Raw genomic sequence first — 12,340 nt, forward strand, 5'->3', positions numbered from 1 at the left:
TGTTTAATACACACATTTTCTGCCCAAAGTACCCACACCCCCCAGGCAACAGCCTACGCTGTTGCCCCAACACGCCCAGAAACAAGGACTTTAACCACGCTACTTACATACACTGCAACTCGCTTACAATTCGCAAACCTGGCAACACTGCCCTCTCTTACCAGGCCCGCCCCCACACTAGCTTGACAATGTCATCTCGCGCAGCACAAAATCTGATCTCGCGCAGGAGATTGATGAGAGAAAGACGGAAGAGGAGAAATTATACGATCGCTATTTTGCTTATTCCATCTAAATCTCTTTATTTACAAAATAAATGACTCGACGATTCCCTTAGTTCAGGGCTCGAAATTAACTTTTTTACTTGGTAGCACTGGTGCTCCCAATTTCAAAATGAAGGAGCACCAGAAAAAAATTAGGAGCACCCACCAAAATCTAAGGAGCACCAATATGTAATCGATTTTTTACATTCATAAAAACAATAATATAACGTGTGGTTTACAAATAACATAAAATGACTAAAGTATAAAAATACATGCCAGAATTTAAAATGTAGTGTCCAGACTTTCTGTCCTTCATCCATCCATCTCTTTAAAGAGGCCGAGGCATCAAACATATCCAGTTGAGGACCCTCTAGTCTACACTGATTCCGGCCAGTCACATCACCCGTTTTCTTTTTCTTTGTTTTGTGTTTTTCACCTTCATAGCCTATTTAGATCATATAATTAGAATTTCTAATATAAAATAATTTCTATGTAAAACATGGTATTTATAGCTACGGTATGCCTACTCACTATGCCTACCACTTCAGTGCTGGAAAATTACTCTAATGTTATACTTAAGTAAAAGTAGCAATACTGCTGCTATGTAGAAACCAGGTAGAAACACTTACAGGTCTGCTATTCTCTCTCCCTCCCTCTCTCTCATTCCCTCCCTCTCTCTCATTCCCCCTCTCTCTCTCTCTCTTGCAAGCGTGCTAGCGCACACACACACACACACACACACATGCCGGTCCGCCACTAGCTGGCTAGAGGCTCCGGTCATTCTTTGTCATTAATTGGATTGGGCCAAAATATCACCATTACACCGATCACTTGGCCTATTTTCGCCAGACAGCCAACTGCCCAGTACACATGTATACTATTTCCGCCAGACAGCCAACTGCCCAGTACACATGTATACATACGCCTGCACACACACACACACACACACACACACACACACACACACACACACGCACATGCACGCCTGTAAGCCACCACCCCCCCCCCACACACACACACACACACACACACACACACACACACACACACACACCAACATGCGATTCATTAAATCACTCTATTTCTCCCCACGCGCGCACACAACATTATTCACGTGAAATGCGTCACGCCAATATTGGGATAGGCTACCAATATGTGGTTATAGCCTACAGGGAATTACCGACGGAATGTATATATACACACACACACACACACACACACACACACACACAGTCCCGTCTCCCCAAGAAATACCACACACGATTAGAATTTATAGATGCGCGATTACATAACAGCTGTGCGTCATTATAGCCACACACGTCTCTACCTTGCGGTCACAGTCGCGATACTTTTCAGTTGTGTGGTACTTTTATATTGATTTAACTGTAACAGAAAGTTCCCATCTCCCAGTCACGGAGCTGCAACAAAAAGCTACACTGGTCGTTTCTGGCCAGTGTTGCCAAATAAGCGATTAGTAAGTAATGTAATTTAATTTATCAGCGATTTTGGGATTATTTTTGTAGATTGAAAAAATATTGGGGGTCCTTTGCTCTTGCCATGACAATGTTTGAGAACCACTGCTCTAAAACAATATTAGACAAAGTTTGAGCCACAAACACATTGCTCTCTCTCTCTCTCTCTCTCTCTTCTCCTTTTGTATAAATTAAATAGGCCTATTCATGATTCTGCTTATAGAGAAGTAGCCTATGTTAGTTTGTTTTATGGACTTGAGAGCTACTTTCAAAACGACCAGCTCAACATACCCACCAAATAAAACTATCATCCCATTGCTGAAAATAGTTACAAAATGTAATTGAGGGGCCTTTCATATAGGCTACATATAAGACAAACGCACATGGAATGGGAAATAGAGGGGGAACAATGCAAATCGTAGGCTTTTATTTTTGTTGGTATTTGACTTTGCTACTGATGATTGTAAGCAACAACAAGTATTGCATTGTGTGTTTGAGCTGACAGGCCCTTTTTGATGTCAATCAATCAAGTCATCTCAGATCATCTAAAGCGGCAGATGCAAAAATTGTTTTTTAGATTAAAATTATATATATTTTTATTGCCATGTCATGTGGTCTACCTGCAAAGCCTTTGTAGATCGTGATCTACCATTTGGGCACCACTTAACGTCAGATCAGGGGTTTTTCTCGGCCAGCGCCAAGAATGCTCCCCGAAAGCATAATCGCAGCAAATACCGGGCAGTGTGTACGAGCCTTAACATGTTGACTACACTACACTACACATAATAACTAATAACTCCTTTTCAGCTTAAAGCAATTATATTTCATTGCAGCAACTCCTTAGCATTGTTTTCATACCATGGATGTGATAAGAAAATGTATCACACATAATTAAGGGAAATATTAAATAGTATCGGATGTACCAGTTTGGGCTTTTCTTTTTTTTCAATGGGGCAATACATTGATTAAACAAACGTTTGATTGATTGAGTTGTACAATGTTATACAACCCTAAACTACTTTTAGAATACACTACACAATACAATACAATTTTAGAACATATAATATTGGCCAATATGTAAATATTACATATAATGGCATTGAATGGAAGCGGACCATTTGTAACACATGTTACAAATGACCCGCTTTTGCAAGTTTTCTTTGCAGTTGCTTACAGACCAGAATGAACGTGAATTCCGTCTAAACACGATGCAAACTAATGAAGAACATAAGCATGAACACATCCATGTGGATTTTTATTCACCAACACCAAAGACAAAAATTGTAGCACACATATACTCCAGGTGTAAAATTATACGCATTTTGAAGGTAAACACTTCAAACTTCCTGGGCACGTAGAGCACGTTGCTGTACACATACTGACGCGATGGCGTCATGGTGGCGTTGACCAATCAAGAGATAACGTCCATGTTACAACCGTGAAGCGTTACAACCTTGGCGGCTCTCCCCTACATTTGTTACTAACATTAGGTTGTGGCGAAGTAGAAACGTGGCGAGCAGATAGTGTGTTTTGGACAAACAGGCTAGGTATTGGTGTTGATTTGGGTCAACTGGACAAACAGCGTGGTGTTGTTTTGTGTCTGTGTTTGTGTTGGAGCACCTCAGTGTGGCCGTACAGGTCATGTGCAACCTCTTCCACAGAGAGATGGAGACACTAAATCTCAGCTGGACAAACATGTTTGCATGCATGCATCGCTGCCTTGCATGCTGTGTGCTACTGTTGAGTCTGTCACTTACTTTGACTGATTTATGCATTGTCTTTCTGTTAAAATCCAACTATGTTAATTTAAGAACTCTGGGCATATAGGTCATTGTTTATTCTCTGTGCACACGTGTAGCCTATTGTATGTCAGACTGTATGTCTGTCCCACAGTCACAATCCTTTAGTAATTAGGCTGTGGAAATATTCAGGACAAAACAATGGTACATTTCCAATAACCCATCCGTTACTACATGTGGAGTCAACTCCCGCCATTTATTTCTTCCCATAGTGCGTGGCGAAGTAGCTCTGGGATGAGCACGAAATTCTAGTATATATATATATATACATACATACATACATACACACATACACACACACGTGTGTGTGTGTGTGTGTGTGTGTGTGTGTGTGTGTGTGTGTGTGTGTGTGTGTGTGTGTGTGTGTGCCGTGCCGTGCGCGCCACAGTAGGTGTTGCTAATCCGGAGTTGGAGCCACACTGTCCCTCCTTACGGTGAAACAGCCTGCTGAAACACCTAAAAATAACCTCCTCTCCTCTTTTCCCATCCTCTTAACTCTCTTTATCCATCCATCCATCTATCCATCTCTTCTCTTCTTCTTCACATTACTACCCTGCTGTCCTCTCCTGTTACATAGCGATAAAAACAAAATTCTATACCACATCAGAGAGAGAGAGAGAGAAAGAGAGGGAGAGAGTAAGGGATGGGGGAGAGGAGAGGAGAGTGTGCTCATGCGACACAAGATACCCTTAATTAACGCATTTGCTTCAGGAGCGTGTAACAGGCCTGGAAGAATGTCCCTATCGTCATAATTACACACACACACACACACACACACACACACACACACACACACACACACACACACACAGATACGCACACACCCCAGTAGAATGCTAAATATAAACCACACATGCCCCCTCCACACTGCCAATAACTAACTAAGTAAGTTTCTCACAATTTCGCTAGTGTGTCACATTGCTGCGGATGTGATTGTGTAAATGTGTTTGAATTTGTGTGTTGTATTGGGTTCAGTCCCCAGGGGCCAGCATTGCCTCTCTGCAAAGATGGATCGAGAGAGAGAGAGAGAGAGAGAGAGAGAGAGAGAGAGAGAAATATTTAGAGATGGCAAGGAAAATGTAAATTGCTACTCTGGCAGTCGAAACCTTGTATGTCCAAAGCATCCTGATTGCCAGCGACACGAGCAAGCAAGCGAGAAGATGTCTTTAAAAGATCTGTGTTTTGACCTGTCCCGACGTACCTCGAGTGTTGTGCCGCAATGTTGTCCACCCCTCAAATATTCCCTCCCAGTGTTTCTATTTAACGAGGATTAGTGACCCCCTTTGTCAGAAGTTTTATTCAGAGTGAAGGGAATTGGTTGTTCAAATGGCATAGCGGACGGACAACCCAGTAGCTTCTCTAGACTAGACTAGATGCATTACATTCACCCATTCACACACACATTCATCCACCGATCCGCATGATTTCATCCGGCAGATGAAACCATGCAAGGCACCAACCTGCACATCAGGAGCAATTAGGGGTTCAGAGTCATTCTCAAGGACACTAACTCTACCCCTGAGCCACTAGGCGAAGTAAGATATTACCAGTAAGACGCCTGAGGGCGAGAAGCGTGCACGCATCCGCCTCGTTAACGGCAGACTGCTGGGCGAGCGCTGATGCTTTGGCATGGAGGGGTCAGGCATGGAATGAATTATGTACTGGCCATATAAGGAGCATGTCTTGAGTCTACAGGGTTTGATGAGGTCAGATCAACATATGGAATGTCAGAACAGAACAGGTGAGCTCCATACAGTATAATGGAGATCTAAGGGTGGTAGCGGGGACATTCTCTTGAGTGTACAGGGTTTCATGAGGGCCCAGGTAGGACCGGGCCTTAATTTTCGGGCCTGTTGAGAACTCTAGTTTTCGTCGGCTGCCGGGCGTGGCTGAACTAATTACTTTGGGGCAGGCCCGTCTAGAGTTTGAAATTTGAATGGACAGGTATTAGTCAAAAGGGAGACATCGAAGAGGAAGGATGGATGGGGAAGGATGAACATATGGAATGTCAGAACAGGTTTTAGGTCAGATGTAGAGTTGCTGGTGTCGCAACAAGTGTAGGTGTGGCTTTTCCTATGACTGCTAGAATACTGCAGACCACACACACATACATATACACACACACACACACACACACACGTGTGTGAACAAATATGTGGTTTAGGAAGAGAAAGTCAAAAGAACAAGCAATGGATATATAGAGAGGTTTTGTTGAGTGGTGATGCCATCCTGTGTGCGTGCGTGCGTGCTCGTGTGTGTGTTTAGTGATGTCAGGACATGCTCTCCTCTCCGTGCTGTGACAGATAGAATCCTGGGAATGGCCTCGGATTACCGCTGTCGGAGGAGACGACCATGGATGTGAGGCTGTGAGGGCTATGCGTCAGACTGAGGAATGCTGTTGCCTGAGCATATTTAGCGTGTGTGTGTGTGTGTGTGTGTGTGTCTGTGTGTGTGATTCTCCGTTGCAACAGTCGGTGTATTCAACAAGGAATTTTGCTGTATATGTCAACATACTGTAAGCATTTTTTTTATTTCACACTTGCAGTTGGTATCTCTCTACATCGTCTCTATCGGCGTCTCCAGTCATCTCGGTTCTCCATACATCTGGCCAGCTCATTTGTGCTTTCTACACCAGCATCTTTCTTTAGTACGTCCACATAGGTAGGTGTGGGACGTCCTCTCGATCGATGCCCGTGTTTTGGTTCCCACAGTACAAGCTTTTTGGCCGGGAGTTCTTGGTGTCGGTGGCAGTGGCCAGCTAGTCTCATTCTCCTTACTGCTATCTTCTCTGATACACTTGGTTATGCTCCATACAGACGCTTGTTGGTGATGTGCTCGTCCTGGTTGATGTTCAGTACCACACGTAACATTCTGGTGTAGCACCCATCCAGGGATTTCTGTATGGCCACCGCGGAGCCCCAATGTCAGACAAGGGATGACAGCTCGATATCAACTGAACACTATGAAACTTTTGTATATTCTTTTAGTAGTGTTTAAAGTAAACAGTATTTATTATAAACACTCATGGCTTCAAATGTCCTTCTAGACTTCAATACACATAGATATATTATAGATATTTATAATCTCAACAGAGCAAGGTCCATTGAATACTATGAACGATGGCAACGTTCAATCAGTGATTCTGAACACTTTTAATTTCAAGGACCCCTTGGTATGTGTTTTATCTCTCATTCGTCTATAGATGTGGGTCCCTGGGTCTGTCCGAGCACAAAAATAGCTGTGTCACTGTTGCACAGCCTAACACACACACACACACACACACACACACACACACACACACACACATTAACTGTATATAATGATTTGGGGTGTTACAGTACAGTACAGTACAGGGACCCCCACACGGTAATTCTGTCATTTCTCAACCATTTGGAACCCGGGGCGGAATGGAGCCGGCCCCCTGGGCGTGTTCCTGGGGTTCTGGATGTTCCGGGGACTCCCCAGAGACCCCTCGGGGACCCCCACACAGTAACTCTGTCATTTCTCGACCGTTTCGGACAAGGGGCGGTTTGCCGGAACCGGGCCGGCAACCTGGCCACGTTCCTGTGGGAACTTCCGGGGACCCCCACACGGAGTTGCACCACTCACTTCACACGGGTGTGATTTTATTTTCTACAGGCAGGTGTTGGGTTTAGTGTGAGGGGCCAGTGTGAGGGTTTAGTGTGAGGGTTTAGTGTGAGGTAACCTGACGCTGCCAGATGGGGGCGGTATTGGGTAACCATGTTCCCCAACCCATCCCCGTTCCTTCCATCTGGGATCTCTCAGGGAGTTCAGTTAACACCGATCCGTTCCGTACCGAACCAATCAGCGTGAGCTAAGGGCGGGATATGTGCGAAGCTATATAGACACGTCAATATGATTGGTTGTGTTTGCACGCCCACACGGTGATAGACAGACGGTCCCATCCAATCATCTACCAAGTATCTTGAAAAAAAGGAACAGCCCCGTCATCGAATTTGCTTCCGAGATCCCAGATCCCAATAAGCTGTGAAACAAATTTGTGTAGGAAGCTTCTTGGATCTGGCAGTGTCAGGTTAAGTGTGAGGGGCCAGTGAAAAAATCCCATACATCCACAAGGGTAGTTTTGTTTGTTTGTTTGTTTTCCCACTGGACCAGGAATTGGTGGACCAAAGAAGAAGTTCCCAAATCCATTATAATTTTTTTTAGGAATACTTAAAACATTATATTAAAGAAGAGTACCTCAAGTTGCCATGTATTGCTGTACTTTAATATATTTTGATGAGAAATATTTTGTATGGAATACAATAAAACCCGGTAAAACATACCGGGTTTAGTGATGGTGTGACAAAAGTTGATTTTAGTGTTCTAGGGTTAAGAAATCCATGGAATGCATGGAAAATCGTTTCTCAGTATCGTGACAAATACAATTGCAATGTTTAATTGTATCGATCTTTATCTTACACCCCAATGCCGAAACATTGAAAATGCATAGACTGAGAGACAATACACTCGGCTCAGTCTCTGGTCCCATCAGATACGTACATAGATGAAGGGACATCGTTACATTAACAGGTATACAGTGTGTGTGGTTTTGGCTTTCTGCCCTCTGGTCTAAAAACAACATGTGGCCTTTAGCTCAGGCTACACGAAGGAAAACTACAGGTTGTCTACACAATGGAGTCCACCATCACAGAAAAACACAAGCCTTACAGGTCCTCAATGGTGTCATGTTAACACACACACACACACACACACACACACACACACACACACACACACACACACACACACACAGAGCTAGTCTCCCGTAACACTCAAGCCAGTCACCCTGAACTATCTTGACGATCGGAAAGGAAGAAACAGAGAAAGGGAGAGAGAGAGAGAGATATAGAGAGAATGGTTACAAAGATTCCTAAATGGGCCCCTAGGCTAGAATGGATCACCACTGAAACATTTTTCACTTGCTTATCCAAACATACACATAGGTGTGCATATACGCACTCACATGCATGCATGCATGCACGCTTGTGTAAGAGCGCGCGCGCGCGCGCACACACACACACACACACACACACACACACACACACACACACAGCTATACAGCCACTTATAGCCAATGTCTTAACCTTGGACACTCAGGGTGTGGAAAATCAAACGGTGTGTGGCCAAATGGCCTCTGGCAGTTAAAGAAGACAGATTTTAAGATGCTATCTTCATAAAAGGAAGGATTACCTCTGTGTGTGTTCATGCGTGTGTGTGTGTGTGTGTGTGTGTGTGTGTGTGTGTGTGTGTGTGTGTGTGTGTGTGTGTGTGTGCACACACACACACACATGCATGAGCATGCACATACATCTTACATCTGTGTGTCTCAGGAGGTAGTAGCCTTTGAACATCTGTAAACATTGTGTGTGTGTGTGTGTGTGTGTGTGTGTGGTTTTGACCTATTCTTTAACTCTCTCTTGGTCCAGGCATCATCGCTTACACAGAGTACCTCTTCCTGCTCTGCATCCTGACAAGTGAGTCCAATCCAGCTCTCCACCTTATTCCCTTAACCTAACAATAACTTACATGTTTTACTGTGTTGGATTTCCCAGAACTGTGGATTTGAGACTCTATTGACAATGTTTGTGACTTCAGACTTGAATCGCAAAAAACAAAACAATTACGGACACTTGACTTCGACCCTCATGTCTATGAATTGGACTTGATGTGGATGATGCGAGAGTCTTTTTTTGAATTATTTTCCCCATTGTTCATGCAAGATGCCTTCTCTGGTATATTTCAAAATACCTCAATCAAATACACGGAACTATAATAATGGCTTACCAATCATTTAGGTGGGCAGAAAAAACCTAATATTGAGATCACTCCATCCTGTTGTCAGTTGCATGCAGTGCAACCATGCAAGAATCAACATTGATCACAGAGTTGTGCTTTGGCACTGCCTTCACAATTCAATTTAATTTGATTACGATTCACCAGGTAATGATTCGATTGAATTCTACAAGGCCTTGCAATGCATCATTTCTATAACTGCATAACATGGCACATTTTTCATCAGTAAATGCAAGCAGTCAGATATACTGAACAGATTTTATATATAATATTATATACAGTATTATAATTATATTTTAATTGTATATAATATTTAGCCTACGATTATCTATTATGTCCCATTGCTGCACAGCTGAATCGCAATGCATTGCTGAATTGGTTATTTTTTAAACCACTAAATGATCATCATTCCACTGTTTAATAATATACGCAACATTTTTTGTAAAACAAGCAGAAAAATATCAGATGAGTTTACAGCCACGCTGAACCTAATCCGCCATTTGAAAACAACAACGAGAGGTAAGGATTGCTAGGTGGATGATAGATTGAGAGTCCCGAATAAAATAATTTTGTTAACACTCACTAAAACGTTCTTTCATTGAGTCTTGAGTCGTTGAAACCTGAAAGTTGGAACTTTGAGTCATGACTTGAGTTGGCCTGAACACAGTGACATGAGATTTGACCTGAGACATGCCCTACATGACTTGTGGCGTACATGGAACTCACTTGAGACTTATGACTTGCATATCAAGAGCTCTGTGATTATCTATGTCAAGTTTTAAGGGAGAGACCGCTTGTCTCATAACTTGGATGTAATACTTTAATTTAGTATTGCTTTGGAGTTCTGAGTCTGCAGAATCTCCCGTTAGACCTTCTGTTCTTCTTCTTTGCCAGCACCTCACCAGTACAGGTGTGTTTTTCTACTTTCTGCTTTCCTACTTCAGCAGTGTTAGAAATCTCCGCAATGGGGAAAAAAAAGAAGAATGCTATGCTATGCTTTGAAAAATGGTCAACCTTTTTATGTTGCATGCCTGTTAAAGATGGAGTGCCGTGATTTTTTTCCACCCTAACACATGATCATCATGTATTATTAATATTATTTAAGGATGAAGAATTTTTCCAAAAAGGTGTACAGTATTTGTTAAAATGTCGTTTTTATGTGGACATGCTCACCAGTTCATTAAGTATTCCTGGTTTGCCTTGTGGGTGGTGATTTGTGGTGATCCACTTGAACTGAAGCCACACCCACAGCTACTGTTGTATGATAAAGAGGGAGGGGTTAGGGTAGGGGGTGATATTGTGATGTCACTATATCACTGTTTTTTCATTGGCACGTTTGACTGTCAAGGTTTCAGCCTCCAGGAAGAAACCCTAAATACAAAGGGAAGACATCATTGCACACAACCACCACACCAAGGGGTCTGATGAAGTACTGTCACCTCATAAATGAAAAAAATCACGGCACTCCATCTTTAACTATCACTCACAGTATATGTCACATTACAGTAGTCTGGTCACCTTTAATACTGTGTGTGTGTGTGTGTGTGTGTGTGTGTGTGTGTGTGTGTTGTTGTTTGTGTTGTCTAGAGCCTCATGCCGGTTTTAAGATCGCTTTCAACATGTTTGATGCTGACGGCAACCAGATGGTGGACAAGAGGGAGTTCCTGGTGGTGAGTTACTGCGCCACTGCATCTTTTCTTTTCACCCCTTTTTCTTCCCAATTTAGTCATTATGCCAATTCATTCCTCCCCTCACACATTTGTGTGTTGTCACTTCTGTTGTATCCTACTGACTCACCTGCCAGTGAGGAGCCCCCACCGGGAGGACGTAGAGCTTTCGTCTTACTCCTCCCCTCCTGCCCAACACTCCCTGATTTCGCCTTCCCTCCCCCGAATACGGACCAATTAGCTCTTCGCTAAGTACCTGCCCAACCCTGTCCTTGTCAAATAGGCACGTTAGCAGTGAAGAGACAGGTCAAGCTATCTTCCTCACCCATTGAGATGCATGTTAAATGACGGGATTTCTCCATATAATAATATGGATAATGGATCATTTCAGAAGCAAAACCTTCAAAATGTCTTCTAAATCTAGTCATCAGGCCTGCAGTAGGCTAAGCACTGGGCAAATGTGCATGACATTATTTAAATAAACTAGAAATATGAGGTAATGACAGAGGGAGAAATCAACTTTTAACGACCACCCGACAGGAGTTTTCACTGGTCATTAGTATTATTGCCATCACCTGGGTGGGTCAGTCGTGTAACTTTCCTGACGTTAAGCCGTGTAAATGTTCAACAACACAGCCATGCAAAATAACATTGACAGCTATGATGTGGTGAAAGCTTGACCTGCATAGCAACAGTTGCTAAACTATTTGGATTGGCATTGGACAATCGCTTTTTGGGTGGGATTTAGCGAAGCCGGCTAATTGTGTTCGTATAGATGCTCGACAAAGCCGGATGCACAGCGGCAGATTCGAACGTCCAGCCTCCACAGTTGTGGGCAGGCACACTGAGCCAACTGAGCACAGGGCTAAAGTGCCTGCTATTGTGCACAATAGTGCACTACACTATTGACAACCTGTCTGTGTCTCTCCCACTCCCGGTCTTCCTGTCTGTCTGTGTTTGCAACTGTCTGTCTTCCGTCTATGTCACTATAGCTGCAGGAGATCTTCCGTAAGAAAAATGAGAAGAAAGGGCGGAAAGGAGACGCTGACAAATCTGCCCAGCTGGTAAGAACGTACAGTAAGAGGATGTTGTGCGCGTGTGCGCATGTGCGTGCGTGTGTGTGATAAGTACTTCTGTGTATTAAGTTCCCTCAAATACAGTAAAACTATCCAAGATTACCAGGCTGTTGTCTTTGAGTTAACTGAGGATCGAAGATATTGCATCCCCTCCTCAATTATGCACAGCGTTGTGTGTCTGTGTGTTTGTACCAAGAGCGCCCCTCACTTCACACAAGTGTGATTTTTTGATAATGGTAAAATTAGGTT

General features: G+C 43.3%; 1 protein-coding gene across 4 annotated transcripts in view; it reads left to right on the forward strand.

Moving 5' to 3' along the window:
* The window catches only part of micu3a (mitochondrial calcium uptake family, member 3a), a gene marked incomplete at its 3' end in the record, with an annotated part of 61,181 nt that overhangs the window by 17,417 nt on the left and 31,424 nt on the right, over positions 1 to 12,340 (forward strand). For all 4 annotated transcript variants that reach the window (XM_080793976.1, XM_080793977.1, XM_080793979.1 and 1 more), the window contains exons 5-7: positions 8,982 to 9,029; positions 10,936 to 11,018; positions 12,008 to 12,079. In XM_080793976.1, the coding sequence (XP_080650102.1) occupies positions 8,982 to 9,029; positions 10,936 to 11,018; positions 12,008 to 12,079 (203 nt within the window). The remainder of the gene's footprint in view (positions 1 to 8,981; positions 9,030 to 10,935; positions 11,019 to 12,007; positions 12,080 to 12,340) is intronic.

Source organism: Protomyctophum bolini (assembly GCF_963924005.1).
Source record: "Protomyctophum bolini genome assembly, chromosome: 3".
NCBI classification, from domain to species: domain Eukaryota; kingdom Metazoa; phylum Chordata; class Actinopteri; order Myctophiformes; family Myctophidae; genus Protomyctophum; species Protomyctophum bolini.